This window comes from Dermacentor silvarum, chromosome 10, assembly GCF_013339745.2.
Source record: "Dermacentor silvarum isolate Dsil-2018 chromosome 10, BIME_Dsil_1.4, whole genome shotgun sequence".
NCBI lineage: Eukaryota > Metazoa > Arthropoda > Arachnida > Ixodida > Ixodidae > Dermacentor > Dermacentor silvarum.
This window is the reverse complement of record NC_051163.1, coordinates 148426188-148451692: the sequence shown is the minus strand read 5'-3', so window position 1 is coordinate 148451692 and position 25505 is coordinate 148426188. Positions and strand designations below refer to the sequence as shown.

Here is a 25505-nt window from a genome sequence, read left to right as displayed (position 1 = left end):
AAACATTGGTTGCCTGAATATAAAATTAATCGCTACAGTCGATAGATTTTATCTTTTACTTTTAAATGCATCAAACCTCATTAAAATCGGTGCAGTGTTTGCCAAGAAATACGACTTCCAATCATTCCTCTTAATCCATGTCATTCATTAGACTTCACTAAGGGTGCTTTCCTAATGCAGGCTATATGAATTCCTGCATTGCACTTTTCTGGGATGTGTGGCATAGTGTATACGTAATGTACCTACTCTTATTTTTTTCTGCAGAAGAAATCAAGAATGAAATCAAGAACCAAGCACCAAGGTATGTTAATCTCGCATTCATGTCTGCATTTGTACTTTCACAAGCCGTGTTTACATTTTCAGTATGTTTCATAGGCTCCCATTATAATGCCTGCATGGTTCAACGCACAGCGTCTCTGTAAAAATAAACTGAGCAGATTTCATTAATTGAATGCAGTGGTATGTTTAACACGGGAGCATATGTGTAGAATGTATTTATCTTCGCAGTTATGAATATGTTTTGAATCTGCGCTAACCCTCGTACAACCTCTTTCAGTTTGAAAGCTACCATGCACATTGATGACAGCTTTACATTGTCAAAGCGGTGGTTAAAGTTTACTTGGAGCTGTGCTAGGGGTCATGGAAATGATTTTATACCACATTTGTATTGGGCACCCACATCTTACTCACAAATTTTTATTGAAAAATGAAAACGAAACCGTTGTGTAATCAATGCGAGAAACTTCTCTTGCCGTAAACCACACTTTAAGAAGACGTGTAGCCTTGGATGAGAAAAGACAAACGCATTCATGAACTTTACAAAATGCTAATGCCACTTTATCCCTCTTTAATCTTATCGGAAAGTGCACTTGTATCTCTTGATGATGTGTGTGAGTGTTTAGAGGCAACAACTTTTTTTAAACTAAACTATCGATTGATGGTTTTTGTTGCTTCAGGCACTTCTATCTAATTATAAAATGGTACCTTGAAGTTGGTGCATCATAACTTCAGTTGTTTCTGCTCAACCTGACATGACTAATACAGGTGTCACACAGTCTAATATTCAATCAAGATCAAGCCTGATCGGGGTTGAATTTCTTTACAGCCATTGGCTCCCTTCCGCAGCTTGCGCAAAGAAGTCAATTGCATTCGAGAAATGCGTTGTGTGACACTTGTACAACTGTGCTAGGGTCACCAGTGCAGATGGTTGACTTTGTTGTGCAACATCACATCAAGTTTTCAGCATACATTTTAAAAACACATAATTGAGGAGGTTTAGAGACGTTGTGAGCTGGCACTTTGTGCGTGCACCTTTCCTATGCCTTTACCTAATTTTTCTTGTTTACGTCATTACTTGCCGCTCCATGATATTCAAAAATCAATCAGCAGGGCAGGCTGTCCAGTTAAAGGTGTCCCACAGTAATGCCACCCATTAGAATGAAATATGTGTTCTTATTTGCTGCAAAAAAATGTTCAAAAAGAAGTTAATAACACCATGAAGTTAATCACATCTGTTTATTTATTTAAACAAGACACTTCAAAGATGTGTATTAACATGCACATCGAAAAATATTATCGGTGTTCAAGGAAATGTTTGTGCATATATGAGACACTTCGAAGATGCGTATTAACATTGTGTGTGTTTAAAAAACATGATCTGTGTTCAAGGATGTTAGTGTATGCACCTTGTTCTGCAATCAGAGTTTGTCTTGTTCCTCAACTGACCACTGTTTACTGTGTCTTTTGTACCTTGAGCGGAGTTGGTACTAACACAAGATGGGTATTCACATTTGTAATCTGCAGGACCCCCCACTAAACTGAAAGCCAAGCTATAGGACATTACATTTAAAAGAATTGTATGATTCTACTTAGTTGCAGTTAACCCCTTTCATCCATTGGATGAGCTGGGTTCGTCCGCAGGTTTCTGTTAAATGCCGATGACAAGCTCAGCTCATCAGCGGTATTTTACATTTCCTCGCAATGCCATGGACGAGCCTAGTTTCACCTCAGTGCTTAGTCATGCTTTTGGCAGACGGCAGCGCACAATCCAACAGATACCGCACGCAGAAGCGAATTTATTCTTTCTGAAGAGGTAGAACAAGTTGGCAAATGGGGTCTTTAAATATAAGTTGGAAATTGTTGTTCAGAATTCGGGATTATAGATCGCCATGGAAGGGGTTCAATAATCGTAACCAAAAATTTAATCTGGTTTGGTGCTGCACTCGGCTTATGTGCTCAGTAATTCTCAAGCATAAGTGACTGTGACAAACTATACACATTAAAATCCCTTGTCACTGTTACATAAGGATACAGTAGAAATGCCAGTGCTTAAAAGTCGGGACTGCTCCCCCCCACTGAAATTTACAAAGGAGGCCTTGCCCCTCCTCACCTGGCTATCAGGAATACATCCATTCACATATATTCACATGCTTGCACATGTACATACATATATACGGTGCTCATAGAAATCAATTTAGGGCTAACTAGTGTGCATACTTATGTTTCCACTATCTGCAGCTCATGCGAAATCGATGTAATTTTAGATTGTACGCTTATATCAGAGTCCGCAACACCTTTAGTGGCCAGATTCGTAGCAACATGACATCGTACTCTCAAATAATTGCACATATGTAGTGTTCAGCTTAAAGTTTCCCTGACACGTTTCATTCCGTCAGCACTGTACATGCATCAGACATACATACATACACACGAGCATACGAGCAGTCCTAGTATGCGTACGTGCCTCTCCTCGGACGAATAACGAATAGCCATGGATACACGGCTTTACTAGTGGCAGCAGCTCGATACAGGGCTTCATGCTGTGTCAAGGTCGCGGCATCATGAGATCATGCAGCTGACGCATTGATAAGCGCAGTGGAGCCGTAGGGTGGGAGGGGAGGAGGATTGCGCACTGTTTTCTTTTAACATCGGTTGAATTTCTTTTGCAGCCTTGTTTCATGATATGCGAAGGAGCATACCAAGTACCTCATGATCGAGCGCAACATTCTTGCATCCGCAGATGCTAACACTTATCGCACCACGGCTAGTTAGGTGACGCCGAGAAACTTCTCGAGCCATCCTACATGACGAAGCCTTGTACGATGCGGCTATAAATTAATGCTGTCGTATATCTCTTAAAGGTTGCTAGGAGGCACTTGAGTAGCGGCGCGCAAGCGCACATCTATTTCATATTTCACAGCCTTTTGTTTTTTCTTGGAAAAAACAACCAGGCACACTTCAGCACAAAATAAATGCTTGACTCGGAGGTTATTTGAGGTGCCCTACAACTTTGTAATTGACATGTTTGCGATTCAAGCAATAATGAAACAGTTCACTAATTAAAAGCAATTATTTATTAATACTTTGTGATGAAAAAAATGCTGGCTGTAAGTACACACGACTTGGCCGCTACTATGCAGTCGATACGATTTCTCTAGAGCTCTTGTGTTGTTTTTTTATAATCTTAGTCCAAGTTAGCTAGGACACCTGGTACTGTATTTATATAGGTGAAACTTGTGTTATCTCCTAACTCGTAATTTTTGTTTCTCACGTCACATCATTTGGGCTCTGTGTTAGAGGTCATCTAGCAGTTTTCACATCTGCACTACAATGCAAGGCGAATAGACCCCTAGTATTTCCAGAGGGTGTGAGAATTGAAGGATCTTTTAATATTGCACTCTATAAATGCATAGTGAAAAGCAAGCCTGCCACTGTGCCAACCCTAGCCAATCCTGCTGTACTTTTACATGTGTGGTTCTTGTTTTCCGAGTAATAACCCAGTCGAGAGATGTGATTGCCCACTTCTGCCTTCAATCTTTAGTCCCTAATGATCGCATTATGCTGATTTCGCATTCAAAATAGTTTCTGTCAGCTGATCAGTGCCTACTTTGTGATTTTTCTCTTCGCAAATGCTCAGTGACCAGGAAACGTCGTCAGCGCTTCCACTGCCCAAGGGCCAGGCGGGGCTGGAGGCAGAGAAGTACCTGCTGCCTTTCGAACTGGCGTGCCAGTCCAAGTCGCCACGCATTGTCATGACAGCGCTAGACTGCATCCAGAAGCTCATCGCCTACGGTACACCTCACGGGTAACCTGCCGGACCCCATGGAGCCCGGGAAGCTGCTCATTGACCGCATCGTCGAGACCATCTGCGGGTGTTTCCAGGTAGGCGGCTCAGGCTGGTGCATCTTGGATGGGTCAACAGAGGACGCACGCAGAACTTCATACAAAGAAAGAACAAAGTCAAAAGCAGACAGTTTACTGAGCAAAACTGTGCCTCCGAAACATTGATGAAAGTGAATGCACTAGACTCCACTTAAACAAAACTTGGAGGGGCAGAAAGATGTGTTCCATTTATCCGAAGTTTAATTTAAGCGAAGGACACAAAGATCGCCAGAATTGTTTTCTTCTAACAATGTACTGAGTGTTTTGATATTGCTGTGGTGAAAAAAGTGACCTTATTACGCTCTGCTTCTAATATGGCAGCTTCTTTTGTGCAAGGTTGGTGTTCATGCACGTAAAGAGTTCACAATAGTTGTTTACAGTCATCGTGTTCGAAATAGTGCTGCAGACTTTCAACCGCATCTCTTGCTGTCAGGTTCGAAACAGTAACTCGCCCTGTCGCAGTAATAGTACAGTCAAACATCGATATGGCGGAGTCGTGGTTGCAGCGGAAAACTTTGTTAAATCGCAAATTTCGTTAATTTGGGGTTTGTAAGTTTCGGCAGTAAAAGTAATTTCACTAAATCCCAGAACATTCCTGGCAGATAGTATCCTCTCAGTAAGCTAGGAAGAGAGGGCAGATTAGATGCACGTTCTTGCCTCCTATCTATATGGTATGTTTTATAATAACCAACTAGACAGGCTCATTTCTAGTGCCACGACAAAGCTGTACAATAGAGACTGGAACAAAGCACATGATGTTTCCACGCGCGCGTGGGAACACAATGTGTATCAAGGCAGCGACCACCTCAGGTCCACTTTGCACTTGCTGCAGATAACCACCAAGGTACTGCATGTGGCCTGCATATGTGCAGCCATAACAAGAGCAGAAAACAAGACGCAGTGCATTTCCTGCCTCCCTCGCTCTCTAGTGCACACTCGATCATGTTACCGCGGACATCCCTTCCCACCCTCCTCTTATGTTGAAGGAATTGTCAGTTCTCGTGTTTCTCCGAGCTGCCACATGCCCTACTGCTCCCCCCCCAAGTTGTTTACCAACGCGACAAATGGCACAGCAGTGTTTCCGCGCACGCTTCGATTATGTGTGTGATGGGCTGGTGCATCTTGTCATGGGTTAACTGATGACGCACGTAGGATTTCATACAAAGAAAGAACCATAGTCAAAAGTGGACAGTTTATTGAGTGAAACTGTGCCCCCTAAACACTAGACTCCTCTTAAACAAAACTTGGAGGGACAGAAAGGCTTGTTTCGTTCATGTGGAAGGACGTTTGCAAATAGCCTTTGCCTTGGTCAACATTTTTATAGTCTTTTGCTATCTTTATCAGCCATACAGGCTCCAAGTACATGCTTGAAATGGCCAAAAACTTAATTAAATCAAAATCATGTCACGAAAATAATATATATATATTACACGGTTTTCGATGGAACTAACAACGGCAAATGAAAATAGTTTGTTACATCATGAATTTTATTAAATCGAGGTTTGTTATATCAAGGTTTGACTGTGTCTATGCCTTCGTCAATAAAATCATAGTCTTCCCCATGAATTTCACTGATCATATATATATATAAACAACTGTCTCTTCGAAGAAGGCATCAAGGACCTCATCTGAGGGTCCGCTATTCCTGGTGGTGTGAAGGAATAAGTAGTGGCAGGTTGACTGCAAGATATTACCTACTCCGTAGGGCTCTCTTTCTGCTCAGGGATCAATAAAGCGAAGTCCTCATAATAGAAGCACCGTTACAACTTTGACATGTTTAATTTGCATAAGCTTTCTCGCAACTGCCTGGATGGATTTGATTATGTTTATTATTTATTGCATGACCATTTTGCATGTTTGGCAAACTTTTGCTGTTCCATACCCCATGATGTAAGTGGTGGTTCCAGATAAAGTTCCTTTTAACTGGAGTTCACAAAAAAAAGGGGGTCTCATTTAACCAAAGTGTGCCAACATTGAGCCTATAGGCAGCAAACCAAAGTTGATACCATTGTTCCGTTTATCCGGCATGTCCATTTAAGCGGGTTTAGTTTGAATCCAGAGTCCACTGCATTTGTGACAGCAGCGGGGTATAACCGGCACTTGGCCGTGGTCAGATCAAACAGTGCTACTACTGAAATTTCACCCCCTTATTTATAAGGGCACACTTGTCCATTTTAAATAGCTTTTGGTCCTTGGCCTGACTCAAATTGCACAGCCATGATTTAAAGGACAGCCGTAGCCTTTTTATGCACCACTAGACTAGGCATACATTTTTAGGGATGTGGCAACATGGTGGACTTTGTGTATACGCGCATCCTTGTCTCCATCATCATTGCCCTTTGCTCCTTTTCGTGCACATTCTACTTCCCCAGTGCAGAGTAGCTGGCCAACTTTTTCTGGAAATAAATTCCTCTCTCTTGTGCACATTGGCTTCAATCCTTTTCAAGTTAACTTAAAAGTGATTGCATGAAATGTTCATTCTTGATATGATGTAAGACACATTTGGGACTGCATCGAAATGGTTTAATGATGTTGTTGTGGTCAGCTTCTGAGAAGGTTAACACTAATTTAACCTAGACCGTTGTGTTGCTATAGACGACGAAAAGTACATAGGTGCATTTCAGAAACTGTGAGATTACGTGAAAATCTAGAATACATGCCGATCCACCTCATGATAATACGTCATCTCTATGTTTAGGCAAGGAGAGGCAGTTTTCGCCATAACAAAACATGAGGATTCGGTTTCTTTGCTTACCCACTTGGATATGCTCCTTTCAGCGCACAACTGCAGTATTTAAGCAAGAAATTAGCATTTCACATTGGTAACATACTAGTAAATAATAATTGAATGGAAAAGCTATTATGGCCTTTAAGCTGTTTTCACGTCACAGGAGGGATATCTGTGCTAGCTGAAACCAGGCCTTTTGCACAGTCATAGATTTTGCAGTTGGCCTTTGAAGTTGCATCTTATTTTCACTACCTTTAACCAGTGCTGCAGGTGCAGAGTATGCTAGGTGTAGTCCTCCTCCTAGCTCAGCAGCAGACATTACTAAGCTATCTTCCTTGTACAGTGGGCACTTCTTTTTGTGTTATGTGCACTGGTCCGTGTCTATTCTTAGTGCATGTCTTATTTTATGCCTCAAACCCCTTCCAGTCATGCACCAACTAGCCCGACAGTAGACGCTACTTAGAGACCTAAAACAATGTTACTTCCACAGGGCCCGACGACAGACGACGGCGTGCAGCTGCAGATAATCAAGGCACTGCTGACGGTCGTCACGAGCCAGTGGTGCGAGGTGCATGAGGGCAGTGTGCTGCAGCCCGTGCGCACCTGCTACAATATCTACCTCGCGTCACGCAACCTTGTCAATCAGACCACCGCCATCGCCACGCTCACCCAGATGCTCAACGTCATCTTCGCACGCATGGAGGCGTGCTCCGCTGCCAACGGCGGCTCTGTCCCCGTTGTTGGCAGTGGCGGCGTGCCTGGTACGACGACGCTGCCGGCTGCCATCACTGCTCAGACTGAGCTGGGCTCTGCAGACACGGATTCACGGCGCTCGGACAAGATTGGTCTGCCACAAGATATCAAAGACCAGACGGAAAATTCCAGGTGTGGAAGCCTTTCAAGGAAAGGAAGTCAGCTTCCGTTTTAAGACAGCCACAAAGCTGAAAATCAATACAGCTACTTGCAGGCTTGCAAAGGCCACTAGGTGCCTTGTAAATGTATTAGGTACTGGGTACTTCACTTTTAAAGTAATGAAAAGTGTTTTGAGTGATCTTCTTTCTCTAGTTGGAACAGCACAGCAATCAAGGACAAGCTGTTATATGCTCTTGGTCCGTGATCCCGGACCAGGACAAATTTTTCGTTAACTGGAAAGCTTTCTTTTTAAGAAACCTGTATAAGTTTCCTTTGTCACTTCCTACTACACTCGAGTAGGTGACAATTTTTACCTTTCATTATTGTAATTTTTTTACTGGACCCGCCACGGTGGCTCAGTTAGCTAAGGCGTTGTGCTGCTGAGCACGAGGTCGCGGGATCGAATCCCAGCCGCGGCGGCCGCATTTCGATGGAGGCGAAATTCAAAAACGCCCGTGTGCTTGCATTGTAGTGTACGTTCCCCAGGTGGTCAAAATTAATCGGGAGCCCTCCACTACGGCATGCATCATAATCAGGACTGGTTTTGGCATGTAAAACCCCAGAAAGAATTTTTTTACTGTATCACAAATTAGACTTAAAGATTGAAAGTGGATTTCTTGTCACTGTTCCATGGGTACAGTGCTGAAGTTAAAGAAAACGTGACAGCTAAAGAATACAAGGCAGACGCGAAGGAACATGCGTGTCTGTCCTGCGTATCTTAGCTTTTGTCTTCTTGTGACTTTTGCGTGACTTTATCACATGACTTGTGACGAGAATGAGGAAGCTTGCGAGAAAGGTTATTCACAGTCCTTTCACCCATCATTTCCTTTACCCGGTGCAGCTCAGTGACGCCGACTTCCATCGTAGAGCCCTCGCAAACCCCGCCTCCTGCAGCATCGTCTGTGACCGAGGACAGCGCGGCCGAGGAGGACGACACGAGCAGTGTGGCCGACGATCGGAGTCATGGAGTGAGTCGATGGGTCCAACATGGCAGTCTTCTCATTTATTGGCGTCAAGCCAGTTGTTGTGAGCTCTTGGCCTCGTAATGAGTGCAACTCGCCAAACCTGATCGATGCAGCCAGAGAGCTGCATCCAAGCATCCAACTAGACAATAGAGCTTAGGTGTTGGTGGGGTTGATTATCTCTGGCGAACAAAGGGCACAGGAACACAGTAATACATATCCACAATGAGGACACAATACCGTATTTTTCTGCGTATAACCCGCCACTGCATATAAGCCGCACCCCAATTACAAGAGCTCCGGAAAAAAAAGAAAAAAAATCCGCACGTATAACACGCGGAAATAACTGCATACAACAACAATAAAATTCATGCAGAACGTCTCCGTTCACGAATGCACGACTCGTCCACGTCGTGTGGCCAGCATATCACCCCCCCTCTTCGGCGATGCTGAGAGAGCTTTTCGATAAAGATGGCGCGTCTCAATGCGCGTCTCCAAGCGCGCAGCAGACGATGGCCATGCCGTTCCGCCAATTGGGAGGCAAGCTCAAGTCACGTGCGCCAAGTGCCGAATAGGAGAGCGTTTTAGTACCTTTTTTTGGCGCGCAGTTTTTAAGTGGCCAATAGCTGAATGGGGCCCATTCTGGCGGGAATTTGAAGGCAAAAAGCGGCTCTTTCAAATAGATGTCCGCGCTAGCACACGTGGAAGAGCAGGCGCGCGTTTCGGAAAATGTGCCGTTTCAGCGTCAGTTTAGCCTGAAATTCAGCTAGTACATGTCGTATAAGGCATCATTGCGGCTAAAATATTGACATTATCGGTATGAAATTAACAATATAGTTGCAATAATAGCTGTACATTCCAACAATGCAATTTAAAAAAATCGAGTTTTTTCGCGATTTTTGGTCGCCACAACCCGTGTCCCCCCTTAAAAAGAAACTTTGAGATACATCAAAAGCAGTCGCATCACAACAGAAGAATTCCGCGAGGAAACTCCGTTTTATTTTTTATTTTATTTTTTAATTTATCCTGGTTGAGAAAAAAAATTAAAAAGTAATACTTTCTAAATTTTCAATGTCTTTTTGAACTGCTTACATCTCCAGCGATGAGTAGCGGCCTGCAAAGACAGTTTTCAGCACCGTTCAAGATAAAACTTGTAGACTTCGCCAAAGAAAACGACAACATGACCACTCAGCTCTAGTTTAGCGTTTCTGGAAAAAGCCGTGCGATATTGGTGGGCACGAAAAGGAAAGCTGTTGGCATGCATCCCGTGCAAAACGTTATTTCTTGGGCATTCTGCAGTGCGTACATAGCCTGTGGACACACTTGTAGACTTTGAGTGAGAGCTACATGCACAGTTACTACCAGTAAGTGCAGTCAATTCTCTGCAAACCTACGGCACTGCTGCAAAAATCAATGTGTCTGCTTTTTAACGCAATAGCGTTTAGGGCCGTGTGTCGTAGAAAATCTGGTCTCGCCTACGTGCCTACGCCTACGTGCATAGTGTTTGCCAGTAGCCATTACGGTTGCATAAGCTGCAGTTGTCGGGAACCATGAGTAGCAGTCAGGGATCTTTGAATGCTATCGCGTTCCACTCTTAAAAGCGAAGCATAAGCGTCCTCCAAAATTTTTTTTTTAGCTTTCACTTTAACGTACGGAATCGACCTGTATTCCAGTTTATATGGTACTACAACTATAACGTACGGAATCGACCTGTATTCCAGTTTATATGGTACTACAACTACCAGAACACCCTTTGCAGCAGTAGTTACATGGTGAAATTCATTATGATTGGTTTACTGATTCATCTTTATCATTTGCAGGAGTCCTCAGAAGAAGTGGTGGCCACAGTGCTGCAGGAAATCCTGAACAGGGTAGTCGCAGGCTCCGGTGACGCACCAACATCGTCGTCGACGGTGTCCTCCACACTTCCAAGGGCGGGATCTCAGGAGAGCGTAGCTGCTAGCTACGATGGTGGTGGGGCCGCGGTGCAGGCTCACTTTGCACACGTGGTGCAGAAAGATGCTTTCCTGGTCTTCCGCTCGCTCTGCAAGCTCTCCATGAAGCCTTTGCCTGAGGGACAACCTGATCCCAGGTGCGACTGCCAAACATTTTGTACCGTGTTACAACTGGGTGTGGCAATGACTATCACAAGGACTGCCTCCACTTATCATTGAGAGACAGCATGCTTGAAGTGTGAAGCCACTTGCTTCATGAGAGTGTTCATCAGCAGCCAATCAGAGCAGGCAAAAGTGACATATGGAATGACATAACAGTTAATAAACTTAAACTCCGCAGCATACGAGCACCAGTGTTAAACTTAACAAAAAACTTTCATCTTCACGAAGTACGCTCACAGGTTATCCCTAGCCCTGGTGGGGTGCAAGCTGCACACATGCACACTTCCTACAGCAGTCTGTAGCAGTTTCCCCCTTGAGCAGTTCTGGACTTTGGAGCTCTGGAATGCGCATGCTTGTAGGCATAGCATCGTCATAGCGACGGTTATGGTGTGATCACTTTAATCAGCAGCGGGCGTGATGTCGGCGATCCTGACTAGTGTCGGGAACGAGTGCAAGTGCTTAATGTGACAGAACGGCATCAGAAATGACAGGGAGTTTTCAAGAGTGTGGGGCGGCAGCAACTTTAGACTGATCACTCTGATTTGGTTTTCTACGTAAAAAAGTTATATAAGGTGCGGTAGTCAAAGATCATGGATTTGTACGCTGTGCAATGTTGCAGGAAAATATGCGGAGGTTGTCGTGAAGGCTGCCCTGGCCACATCTATTAAAGAGTGCCGATATGAAGTGTGCAGGGCAGCAACAGCTGCGCCCAGCTTTAGTGATGGTTGAATGTCCACTTGCGATGGCGCGACTGTCCTCCGGTAAAGCAGTTTATGGTGGTACCTATAGTGTGAAACTTTGAGCATTGTACAAAGCCAATTTTGGCCGGAAAGTTCGTACTATCCCACAGCTTGTGTTAACTATGGTCCTATTACATAGGTCTTACCGGTGCTGATTTGCAATAGTGGCTTAGTAGCTATAGCATTTTGCTGCTTAGAAGGAGAGTGTGGGTTCGATTCCCGGTGATGGCGACTTCATAAACGACAGGGGTGGAATGCAACAGTGCTCGTGTACTTATATTTATGTTCATGTTAAAAGAACACTAGGTGGCCAAATTAATTGGAGTCCTACACTACGGCCTCTCATATGCCATTTGTTCCTTTGGTACATTGAACCCTACTAATTTGATTTCATTTGACTTGACTGATAATGCTGCATGGCCTCTTAAGGTGGGGACTAGCCGAATACCATGTCTCCTTCTTGGTTTCACAGGTCCCATGAACTTCGCTCGAAGGTGCTCTCGCTGCAGCTGCTGCTGCTGATCCTGCAGAATGCGGGTCCTGTGTTCCGCACCAACGACATGTTTGTCAACGCCATCAAGCAGTACCTGTGCGTGGCCCTGTCCAAGAATGGCGTGTCGTCCGTGCCCGAGGTGTTTGAGATCTCGGTGACCATCTTCCTTGCGCTGCTGCAGAACTTCAAGACCCACCTCAAGATGCAGATCGAGGTGTTCTTCAAGGAGATTTTCCTCAACATCCTTGAGACATCCAGCTCCTCCTTCGGCCACAAGTGGAAAGTCATTCAGGTTAGTGCATTTTACCTCTGTGATTCAAGAGGACTCCTTTGTTCGAATACCAATTTACTGGTGGTACTTTAAACACCACTTTACTGGGGCTGTACTGGTGCCTTACAGTAAAGTACCACTTTATTAGAACTTTGGTGCTTTATATACCGGACTGGTGAAGTACCTCTTTATTGGTGCTTTGAATAGCAGTACTGGTATTGTTCAGTAAAATAACACTTTACTGGTACTTTACTAGTTTGTTGAATACTACTTTACTGGTGCCAAAGGTATCAGTGTTGGTACCCCTCAGTAAAGTACCGCTTTACTAGTACTTTGAACACTTCTTTTCTGGTACCGGTAAATGGTGACATAGCACTGCTTTACTGTTAATTTGAACACCACTTACTGGTACATTACTGGTACATTGAAAAGCACTTTACTGGTACCTTACTGGCTCTGGTGATTGTGACTTATTACCACTTTATTCGTACTTGACTGGCAAAAGGGGCACTTTACTGATACACCTGGTTTTGCTTCCTCGGCAGGTGCTGACACGGATCTGCGCCGACGCCCAGAGCGTGGTGGACATCTACGTCAACTATGACTGCGACCTGAACGCAGCCAACATCTTCGAGCGGCTGGTCAACGACCTGTCTAAGATTGCGCAGGGGCGCCAGGCCCTGGAGCTCGGTGCCACCGTTCATCAGGAGAAGTCAATGCGCATCAAGGGGCTCGAGTGCCTCGTCTCCATCCTCAAGTGCATGCTCGAGTGGAGCAAGGACTTGTACACCAACCTGACCGGCAATGCTCCGGGCTCAACTGCAACCAATGCCAACACCGCGGCTGGCACCGGTAGCACGTTGGAAGCCCCTGAGGTACTTTAACCCTTTAAGTGCCCTGCCTGAATATTCTCGTCGGGTCACCAATGCGCTTTCCGCACCATGCCCGAGATAACTTGTGAACATGAATCATGCATAGTCTGGCTGTGCCGTCAACTCTGAAATTGGTTAAACTAAAATTTTAGGGTAGGTGTTGTTTTTGTAAAACAGATGGTGGCGATAAAGCTTACCTACTGTCGGTGTTGCTGACGTTTCTCATTTGCAACACAGCAGACCGGCACAAAAAGCCCGCGTGTTTCTTGAACAATGAAGAAATTCAAAAATTTCTTGTGAACTCTGATTCAGAGGAGTTCAATGTTCAGTATGAGGTGTCTATAAGGGATAATGACAGCAACAAAGAAGCCATGTTGCCTGAGGAACACTAATCATCCTATTTAATAACATTAGTTAGCATTTCTTAATCTCGTCCTGAATTTCTCAGTTTAAGAAAGCAGCATATTGCCAATAAATAGCACTTCAATTTAAAGCCTGGTAATGTATTACTTCGACAGAAATTGATTTTGTTGCATTTCGTAGAAACCCCCTGCACCAGTACGACATTTTTTACTGTGATTTTTTGTGTTAAAGGCCAATTGCAACAAAATGGTTGACTGCATAAAAATCCCAGTTTCAAATAATTCATACCTATAGTAGTCACTGGAGAAAATATGCTTGAAATGCGAGTGGGTGCATCTCAAAATGTTCGCAAGCATTTATGTTTCTAATGCTAAAACTGAAAAATAAAAATGCTGCCATTGCCACTCGCCGTAAGTGACGTACAACTTAGACTGTTGAGAACCAGCGCCCGTGTTATGTTTCCCTTGCTTGTACCGTTCCTGCGTATCAGCAAATAGGTTCCGCATGTCTGCAAGCCACAGAATCGGTATACAGTAGAACCTCGATGATATGAATCTTGGGGGGTCACGTGAAGTATTCGTATCACTCAAAATTCGTATCGTGAAAACATACACAAAGTCAAGAAAAAATTAATTTGCTGGTAGCAGAAGAAATTGCTAATAGTGGAACCCCGTTTATACCTTACTCGCTGCTGCGTTTTCCCGGCTGCTACATCGCGTTTTCGCGGTCCCAACCTAAATCCTACATTTACTTCCATGTATTAAGTTCCCCTTGATATGTCGCCAATCTGTAATTTTTATGCGTCTTACGTTGCGTTTGAATGTGGCGGTCACGTAAATTTAGCGGTGCAGCCAGCTTGTAGATTGCAACAAGTGACCAGTGCGTTGCAACAAGCAACCAGCATGTTGCCGATATGACACGGCTGCGCCGGTGTCGTATCACACGGCCATATCTTGAAACCGATCTGCGATGTCCGTAAAGTGCGCGCCCACGCGGGCCTCATCTTCAAAACGGTCTGCGATGTTGACAAAGTGCGCCTATGCCAGGTACCTTAGTATGCGCTGTTGCCTTAGTAACATTGACACTTGAGTGTACTCGGGCAGCTCCTCTACTAAAGTGACCAGCAGAGTTTGGTGCTGAAATTGTGCGGGCCTGCTCCACTAAAGGATGCTGAAATTTTCAGGAGGAAGACCGGTCACTGGTGAGCCATGGAGGCTCGTGCAACTCGCTCAACTCTGCGGCGAGCAGCTGCAACATTCCGGAGCAGCTGGAGGTGCTGAAGCAGCAGAAAGAGATCATGGAGCAGGGCATCGACCTCTTCAACCGCAAGCCCAAGCGGGGACTCCAGTTCCTGCAGGAGCACGGGCTGGTGGGGCCGCGACCGTGGGACATCGCCGAGTTTTTTCACTCGGACGAGCGTCTTGACAAGGTGAGATGGCATCACCTTTGATGACATTGTGCTGGGTTGCATTCTGCGAGTGTAAGTTATGGGACTGGAACTTTGAGATTAATTAATGCATTTGAAAGGAAGCAAAGACGTAGACATGGGAAGAAAGGAAAAGCTATCCGTGGGATGATAAGAGTCGGCAAATAGGATGATGGCAGCATGTGTTATAAAGCAAACGAGGATGACTAATAATCCATACTTCATTTCACAGATAGCAGGTAATGCTACGGAGGCTAGAGAGGCTTCTCTTGATGCTCGCATTACAAAAAACACCCAAAAGGCAGTCGGTCACATATGAAAGAAATACAATGTTAACGTAATGATTTCATGGAAGACATGGTGGATCTGAACCTTTTTACCACCGAGTGAGCAATGTGACACGTTCCTACGACCAGCGGACGCAGCACACCACTTGCACTGGCGACCAAAACATTGTATGTTGCATACTGAAACCACAAAGGTGCGCGAATACTATGTGGTTTGACGTAAGCTTATGCCTACAAGATTTGGTTATGACATATGAAGTAATTATTCCATAGAGAACTTCGCAGATCAAAGACAATTGCTCTGCAAAACGCACAGAGTGAGACTGCTATAACTGCACTAGTTGCATAGCTTACGCAGCATTACCTGCTAAGTATGAAACTTAGTATAGTTGAGATTAAGTGAGAGAAGTCGGACAGGTTCTGTGATGCATAGAGACGATAACTGCCAATCTTGTGAATTGTAACAGCATTGGTGCCAAAGGAAAATGCACTTGAGTACAGTGCTGAGCTTACTGGGGGGGTTCCTGGTAGACACATGTTGGCATGGCTAAGTGACTCAACACATGTGCAGGTACAGTATGGACCACTTATAATGTAACCGCTTATAGTGCTGGACTGGATGTAGTGCGGTCTTTTCAGACTCCCGTTAATTTTCCCATAGCACTCTATGTGTACACGTATCGCTTATAGTGCAGTTGCGGGAAACGAAATACCGGTTACAGTGCGGCTGCCTGGGAGTACGGAAGTCTGCGGAGACGGCGAACGCTCCCCTCAAACGGGCGCCCCAAGGCGTGCTCGAGGAAGAAAGAGAGACGAAGTGGAGGAGAAGGGCATGTGGTGCAAACGAACAGCCAGTGAGGCTGAAACCAGAATCTTGAGTGGGAGTCGTGAAATATCACGGCGCGCATAGCGAACGAGGGCCACGAAACTGCCAACGCCGGCCGATGCTCGCTCCACGATAACGGCAGTAAACGAAACTTCAGGGAGCGGGCGGCGGCGGCACGGCACAGCGAAGGGTGCACGCGGAGACCGTGGAATGTGAGGGAGGAGGGCGGCAGAGAAGCGGATTTCGCCTCAGCAACTCCGCTGCTTCGGTGGCTCCCCTCGCCCTCCCTCGTAGCTCCCTCATTTTCGACTGCCACCGTGCGCGCCCGCCGCCTCTACAGCCGGTCCGGCGCCAGTTCCCCGAAGTTTCATTTTCTGCCGTTATCGGGAAGTGGGCGTTTGCCAGCGTGGGCAGTTTCGTTGGCCGGCCTGGGACAGCGCCGCTGCTTCCCTCTGCGCCGTAGCGACAGCGTGCAAGGTCAACATGTGACTAGAAAGTAGAGGAAGCATAAAGGAGAAAGAAGGGTTCACTGCCATTTGCTACGCGTGGCTACGGTAGCGTGGCCGAGACATCGGCATGTACACCAATGTTCCGGCGCAACGCAGAATCAGTGACCTTGCATGAGAGAGGACTTGACTTTCCACGGATAGTCGCGAGGAAAGGGGCCACGGCGGAGATCGGGCTTCCGGAGGCCGCCGCGTATTGAGAATACTGTAACAAGAGTCGACGTTATTGTATGGAAACAATACGCATTCTTGTGATTGTAACGCATGGTGCCAAGGAAATCCTTGGTGCATTGAAGATTGTGTTGGGTGCGGGAGCTTACTGTGCGGATTCCTTCGACGACGTCGGGTGGCTAGTGACTCTACACATGATTTAGGTGCAGGAATTGTGTTTTCGAATAAATGCACGTGCTAGTCCGGCAGTGTATTGTGTCCTCTCCCTTGTGGTTGTGTTGGTTTACGCTGATCAACAAAATGCAGAGAGCTGTAAATGGGTTTGGCTGAGTAACCGATCAACTCGGCCACCGTCCAGCAATTTATCTTAACGAACGACAGGGAGTGCAGAGGTGTCCAGAACAATTACTTTTGCTGAAGCAGTGCCTAGGTCAAACTGTATTATGTGCGTTTATTCCAGATTGTTTAGGTGCTATTTTGTTTTTCTGTTCTTTTTCTGCGTGAGCTGGGTTGCACTATTTTCCACTGTTATATCTCATCTACAACTGAATCACTTGATTTTTTTATTTTTTTTTGCAGAAACAAATTGGAGACTTCCTTGGAGAAAATGAAAAGTAGGTATACTTTCTTACTTCCTTAGAGCTGGGGGAAAAAAAGGTCCTCATTTGCATTGGTCTTGCAATGTAAAGTATACTAAGTGACTTCTCTGCAGATTTTGTCTGCAATTTTGTCGATTATTGAACACACATTTAACAGTGTCTCTCTCATTAGCAACTTATTCAGTTCCTGATTTTGGTGACGGCTGCTTAAAAATCACACAGAGACCATTTGCCATGCTTTCACAGATATAGTCTGCACCATGATTTGAGTACTGTATTAGAGCAAGCAATTGGAGCGATAAACCTGCGACTTACGTACAATCTTTGCTGAGGTGCGGCTTCACGGCATTACTGAAAGCATCGCCGTGAAGCTCTGCTTGAAGGCAGAATTTCTGTATATAGGCCACATGGTTTAGGCAACAGCTTTCTTCACCGCCTGTGCACTGTGTATAACTACAACCAAACTGGGTTTCCTAACGTATGGTCTTTTTATTGTTTTGATTACTTACCTGACGTTTGGCTTTCCAAAAAGCCTGTACAGAGGCTTCTTGTAAAGCATTAAGGCAGCCCTTAAGGTGCCTGTGGCTCTGTATTTTTATTATCATTATATTATTATAATAACTATTCAAGTTCTCAAAGATGTGTGCTGGGTGTGAAGCAGTTCAAAGGAAACAGGTGATCATGCAAACTTGTGGGCATTGCACAAAGCGACACAATTTCATTTTCTCGTTTTTGTACGAAGCATTGTACCTATGGCTGCAGGTTACTTGTAGGCGCAGGTTGTGCACACTAAGACACAATAGATGGTGTTTACAGTCAAACCTCGATATAACGAAGTTGTACTTGCAGCGAAAAACTTCGTTATATTGAGAATTTCGTTATATTGAATTTTGTAATTCAGCAGAACTAAGATAGGGAAATAAAAATAGTTCGTTACATCGCGAATTTCATTAAATCGAGTTTCGTTATATCGAGGTTTGACTGTATTTGCACGTGGGATGTATGTTTTGTCCTTAGGCGGGCATAGGCGTGCTAGCTCTGTGTCGTACAGCCTTTGCATAAGCCTTACGTTCGATGTTTTCAGAATGAACAAGGAAGTGATGTGCGCCTACGTGGACCAAATGGACTTTGCTGGCAAAGACTTTGTGTCTGCGCTACGCTGCTTCCTTGAAGGGTTTTGGTTGCCCGGGGAGGCGCAGAAAATTGATCGTCTCATGGAGAAGTTTGCTGCCCGGTACTGCGAGACCAACCCTAAGTAAGCGGCCTCTTCCTTTCTTGTGCTTGTGCCTGTGATAGAGTCGGGGTGCTTGCAAGTAATAAACCGTAGGATGTCTGGCCATTGTGGTCATTTTTAATGTGAGTAGCTGTTAATACAAAAGTGAAACGCTTAAGTCAGCTTAGTCAACAAAATGCATTCTTCCGGCACTTTAATTTCGTTTACCTCGTGGTAATAGGTTGGTTGTTAGACTAGGACAATGAAAGAGGAAGTTATATTTCTTGAATTTCGCGCTGCAACCCCGGCGCTGGTACGTAAGTCTTATTGTCACGGATTTTAAAGTAACTTTTTTTTTCGTATTTGGCTGTAGTGGCTTAGCAATGCTTATTGAAACTCGCTAAGTTCCCTCTTCGACCGCTTTAATATACAGTGTACAGTCGCCAACGGATTTTTCGGACTCCAAAAATGCAGACTTGTAGGATATTCCGGACTTCATAAATGCACCGTCAGGGTTCCCATAGAGCTAATTCATTTTCGCTACCGATTTTTCGGACGAATTTAGGCCCCAAAGTTCAATTTTCTGGACTAAATCGCTCGTTCTAAGCCACGCTACCTGTTCTTGGAGGCCGCCATGTTGGATTTTCAGCGGGCTTGCCTTCCAGTGGCCTGCTCTATAGCCTCAAAGATTGGGAAACGTGCACCATCCTCTTCTTTTTCTTTCATTTTTCGGTCAGCACTATCGTCTGAATCACTTTGCGAAATCTGTTTATTTTTTTTTTAAGTTCCGTTGCTATTTTTATTTTGCACGTGGTGTGCGTGCCTCGGAGACGTGTGCGGCTGCGCATTTGTGTGATCATCGCCACCACCGGTGCCTTCGTGAAAGCCAAGTGGTGCGAAGTGTGGCCTCTGTGATGAGCTCCGGCAGCGCGCCATCGCTGACCTGTTACAGAGCTTTGCGGAGTTAGCAAGAGTACACTTCTCCGCTGGGCTACGCGCCGAATGGGAAGGCTGGAGCAAATGGTGCGCTGTTCGAGCTGATCGTGGAGGCCACTGTGCGAAGTAAAGGGGCTCATTTCTTCAATTTCCATGGCGATCTCCGCTAACGGAGATCTCCAACACGATGACGTTCTTGTTGACTGTATCCAGAGGCGACATCAGTCTTGCGCAAATACAAGCAAATCTGGTCGCCTCCAAGCGTAGTATGAGGCAGGGCATTATTAAAGATTTTTTATACCACTCTAAGTCTAATCAATTTTCTTTTTTAGGGTGAACGAGTTTTTTGGACAATTTTTCGGTCCTCGCGAAGTCCGGAAAATCGGTCGGTGACTGTGTTCTATCTTTACCGATTAAAAATTAACTATGCTTAAGCAGACACCGTCAAAACTCATGATGTCGCAGCAAGCTGGTGGGAACTTTGAAGTGGCATTGCCATTCGTATTTTGGCACTGACATCTGTCTTTTGGCATTGCCATCCGTATTTTGGCATTGCCACCCGTCTTTTGGCATTGCCACCCATCTTTTGGCATTGTCATCCGTATTTTGGCACTGACATCCGTTTTTTGGCATTGCCATCCGTATTTTGGCATTGCCATCCGTCTTTTGGCATTGCCATCCGTCTTTCGGCATTGCCATCCGTATTTTGGCATTGCCATCCGTATTTTGGCATTGCCACCCGTCTTTTGGCATTGCCATCCGTATTTTGGCAGTGACATCCGTCTTTTGGCATTTGCCACCGTCTTTTGGCATTGCCACCTGTCTTTTGGCATTGCCATCCGTATTTTGGCACTGCCATCCGTCTTCTGGCACTGCCATCCGTCTTTTGGCATTGCCATCCGTATTTTGGCATTGCCACTCATCTTTTGGCATTGCCATCCGTATTTTGGCACTGACATCCATTTCTTTGGCATTGCCATCCGTATTTTGGCATTGCCACCCGTCTTTTGGCATTGCCATCTGTATTTTGGCACTGACATCCGTCTTTTGGCATTGCCACCCGTCTTTTGGCATTGCCATCCGTATTTTGGCATTGCCACCCATCTTTTGGCATTGCCATCCGTCTTTTGGCATTGCCATCTGTATTTTGGCATTGCCATCCATCTTTTGCCATTGACATCCGTTTTTTGGCATTGACACTCATCTTTTGGCATTGCCATCTGTCTTCTGGCATCCGTCTTCTGGTAAGAGGCTTGGCTACCAAGTCTCTTATAGTAAAAGTGCATTTTCTGGCATTGTAGAAAAGTAATTTATCAATACAGTTCCTTTATCAATATTTCCCTTTAATGGTTCATTAAATGGTTGTCTAGTTTCTCTGCGTCTGTAACCAATATCATCAGCTTGAAGATCAATCAGATGCACTGCTCATTTAAATCTATAGGATGGCTTTTAAGATATTAGATGTGCAGGCACATGGCTCCCAGCGAGATTTTTTTGCCACACTTTTCATGCTTTACTGTAACAAGGAATATGGGGTGAAATAAAAACACGGACACACATTGACTGGACAAGCACCAGAACGACAAAGGGCGAAGTGCTAAAGGTCCAGAAACCTGCTTATGAAAGTTTTGAAAATATATTTTGACAAAGGTGAGCTGGAAGGCAGAGCAGCAAAGCAGCTTTTGATACATATAAAAAATTCAAATGCAAAAGATGCAGCAATTTTGTTATTTCTACATAAAAGTGCTGTTTGTTTTTAGATACAAGATACAATTTATGACTCTGCAAAAGTACTACTAATCAGCTGCATCAGTACATCTATCTTAAACTGACCTTCAGTTCTTGCTGCACAATTTCAAATTTTTTGTTTGGTTATCTTTTGGCCATGGTAGTATGTATGCTGGGGTCATGTTTGTTCTATTATGCTAATTTTTCACCTCTAATGAGTCATTTTTGTTGAATATTGCAGCAACCGACTGTTTGCAAGTGCAGACACGGCCTATGTACTGGCATATTCCATTATCATGCTTACCACCGACCTGCACAGCCCACAGGTAAGCGCATCTGCTAAAAACAAATGCCACTAGACAAGTGAAAAAAAAAATGGGGGGGAGGGGGGATAGGGGAACACATCAGCTGAAATGCCGCTTCCAACTGATCTTTTTTGGTATGGAAAGGAACTTAAATGTTGCAGTATTGCTGTCGCCAATCGCTGCAGCCTAAGTTATACGTAAAACTAAACTAAAAGAAGTGTACAGACACAAAACCACATGACCTTGAGAAAAAACGGACTAGTGACCATACAGGAATGGAAACGTGTCACAGTTTGTTGAGTGAGGAGCTATTGGTTGCGTGTTACAAGTGTGTGTGGTTACTTGCGTCTTCTTGTTCCATGTGTTTCATCTGTATCAGCAATAGATCATCACAAAGTTCATGCAGTTTGTTTGCAGTAGCTTTTTGCCTAATAAGCCTGCTCATGCATGCTGCATTTCATGGCCTTAGGTTTTCTTGTTTCTATAGGTTGACTTTAACGGTTTTTCCTACAGAATGAAGGCTGTTTGTGATTGTAACGCAAACTCTAGTAAAGAACACGTGAGGCAGGAAATGAGTATGTTGCGGTTTACTGCGAAACTTCGGAAAAACATTGGGACATGGCCTTTATCTGTAGTGTCATTTTTTCATCGTTTTGTTTGAATTAAGGTTCTTTTTTTCTGCAATAATGGTCATTCTTTGAGACGAACGCAACATGTGTGCCATGTTGTAACGAAGATTTGTAATTCACACAGTGTTAACTCAGCCAAGGCATTACAGTAGTAATTGGATTAAGTCCTTCATTAAGTACTGTGATGCTCGTATGATTCAATTATAAGTATCCAGAGGCACCTCTACAGGGCTGAGATTAAAGGTTTTGAGGTATCACTTGTAAAGAAATCTTGCTGATATGTTTGTCATGGTGCTGCAGAACATGAAGATCTAGGTAAGTGTCAACCAAATATCCAAGAATCCGTGTGGGTGTTGCTCAGGGTTCATGCAGGCACAACATAGCATCCTGAAAAATTCAATAATTGAGAAACATCTTAGTGTGGCTCTATCGCATATGCGTAAAGTTCAGCACTCGCAGTGTACATACTATTGTTTACTTTTACGCTGCCAAATTGTGTCAAATTTGAAAGCATTGTTGTCGCGTGAACTCTAAAGATCATGGGACAGGTCGTGCCCTTTAAACTCGTGACAGTAACATTTTGTTCCACGTTTCATTTGTAAAGCACTTGTCTAGTTCATGAACTTACGTTTTTACATTTGTTCCTCAGGTCAAGACAAAGATGACTAAGGAAGACTACATCAAAATGAATCGCGGCATCAACGACAGCAAGGACATTCCTGAGGAAGAGCTGTCGGCGATCTACGATGAGATTGCTGGCAATGAGATCAAAGTAAAGACCACTGCAAGTCGCGCGCCTGGAAAGCAAAGTAAGAAGCCTCTTGAACAGGGCTTTTGTGTGTTATTCACAGTATGAAAGGAACACCAAGGAGAAATAGTTAGCTTGTTTTAGCAGCAGTTTTAGCTGGTATTATAATATTACTTGCGGAATACCAGGCTACTGGAAACGTAGACTTTAACAGCCACGCTGGTTAGGCCATCTTGGGACATTAAGCTCAACCAGAGCATACAGGGGTATCGTTCCAATGACAGGCTGTATTATGTGCTACTCGACTGCTGGCACAAAGCCATCGGCAACAGCGTAGTCATGAATGTACAGTGGCTCTTTATTGTTTACTTCAATGAGAACAGCGTGAAATAAAATAATGTTTCCAACACTTTATAGTTGCACAAACGGCTACAAGGTGTCACTACTAGTACTACTAGTGCTGTCCACATCTTTGGCCTTTTTGGAATTCTTAAAGTGTGATAGGTATTCAGACAGGCTGGAACTCTCTGTTGAGCTCATTTTGTTGGGTAAATTCGACTTCTGAAATGGTTAATAAGTCAGTCTTGCAAGGAAGAAGGCTCGGTAAGCCACAAAAAAAGCATGAACAAAAGACAAGGGGCAATGCCATGTGGAAATTGCCATACCATTTCTGTGTAATGTTGGTTTTGGCATGATTGGCAGTTGTTATTGTTTTAAAATAAAAAAATAAAAATAGACTCAATTTGTGAAATTTTTATGCACCAAAAGAACCAAGGTACAGTGTGCAAAGCTATCTGAGGTCTGTGATGCCACACTAATGTCATCATCACTGCAGTTTGAAGGGAAGGTTCGAAGGGAGATGCTTAACTTTCTTTTTCTGCATTAGCAATAAAATATTTTCTTGTAAATAAACTCCAATGGAATATTTAAAGAATAATCTACGAGTCTAAACTGTCTTACTGCTTTTATTTAATATCCCTTTATAAGGTTTTCGTGTGAACAGGACAGGATTGGGGGAGGGGGGGGGGGGGGGCACAGTAGCTTATAGGCTGCTTGTGTTCAAATGTAAAACTGGTTTTGTTCAATGCACTGCTGTCGCAAGGACCAGCATCAGCAATGCTGTAGATTACATTGCAGTCACATGCATGTATGTGAGCGATTGGATTGTTAATCCAAGCTTGTAGAATAAATAACAATAGAAATAAAAAGTTATTACCAAACGTAGAACTAGGAAAGCAGAAAGGCAGGAGTTTGAATTATTGCGAGTTGACTAAAGCCTCCGTGGTTAGGGAGTTTACTGCTTTATGTCCTTGTGCTTATGTCTCTATTGAAGTTCTAAAAATGTTTTTGATGCTTGGATGTGATGTGATGTCAACTTGATGGTAATAATGTCTGCTGCTTCCTGTTACGTGATGCAGATGTGTCAAGTGAAAAGAAGCGTCGTCTGCTGTACAACATGGAAATGGAGCAAATGGCACGCACCGCAAAGGCGCTTATGGAAAGCGTCAGCCACGTACAGGCCTCCTTCACCTGCGCAAAACACCTCGAGCATGTCCGGCCCATGTTCAAGGCATGTTTCTTTTCACTTGCCTATGCTCTGTCTCACAAACACTTTGCAGTGTAGTGAAAGCTAGAGGAGCTCCTTGTTCTTTTTTTTTTTCTTATCTTCACTTCTCATCTATTCTTCCCCTTCCCCAGTTGTAGGGTAGCTAACTGGGCACATCCTTGGTTAACCTCCCTACCTTTTCCTTTTCATTTCTATCTCTCTCTCCCTACAGGGTGTGTAAGCCTCAGAGGAGCCAGTGTGTCAGTTGGTGTCAGTCCACGACATATGAATCCGTGCCAGTTTCAAACCACTGTCACTTTAATACAAGCAATGGAACATATTACAGGCTGTTATTTAGCGCGTTCGAAAACATACAAACATTTATGTAGTGCTTGGCAATTCTAAACCCATGTGTCTGCAATACAACCTACGTCGAAGCACAGAACTGTGCATTATTTCACAAGTCGTTTGCAGCGCTGTCGAAAGTATGAGGGGCATACACAGGCAATATCTTTGCACAGCGGAATATAGTTGCGAGCGTAACTGCCTGATTAATGGCAGGATTATAGAGATTCGTTTTTGCTTGTTACATGATAGGTTACAGCGATACGGGATATGTTAGGACCTTTGCGCATGCATGTCGTATACCGTGAGTTCAGCAGCCGCTGAGCAGATGACGCAGCACGGATGAGCACATCTCGAAGGGCATTCAGCCTTCCTATTGGCTAAGAATTCGTGTAGCTTCCACAGTGCTATGCGGTGCACGTGCGCCATGTACGGTGCCTTAGCACCCCTCGTAGCTTTCACTGCCCTGCAAGTTCATTTTGCGACTGAGTGCACATGCCATGCTCCTTTTTCTTAATCATTACACCAAGTCAGTTTTTCCGACGGAAATGACGGTCAGGAGTCACAGACTGGTCAACGAAAGTTATGCATTGTTTTGTTTTGTGCGTGTGTATGTTCTGG

The 25505-nt window shown here is 44.4% G+C and overlaps 1 protein-coding gene across 1 annotated transcript in view; it reads left to right on the top strand.

The window, feature by feature from the left end:
* LOC119431061 (brefeldin A-inhibited guanine nucleotide-exchange protein 1-like) overlaps positions 1-25505 on the top strand; it is a 53876-nt gene that overhangs the window by 2683 nt on the left and 25688 nt on the right. Inside the window, 14 exon segments of the mRNA XM_037698524.2 lie at positions 265-301; positions 3917-4073; positions 4075-4161; positions 7380-7774; positions 8643-8769; positions 10584-10855; positions 12093-12405; positions 12930-13259; positions 14803-15048; positions 17415-17449; positions 18519-18689; positions 21553-21637; positions 22895-23054; positions 24412-24563. Of these exon segments, the coding sequence (XP_037554452.1) occupies positions 265-301; positions 3917-4073; positions 4075-4161; positions 7380-7774; positions 8643-8769; positions 10584-10855; positions 12093-12405; positions 12930-13259; positions 14803-15048; positions 17415-17449; positions 18519-18689; positions 21553-21637; positions 22895-23054; positions 24412-24563 (2567 nt within the window).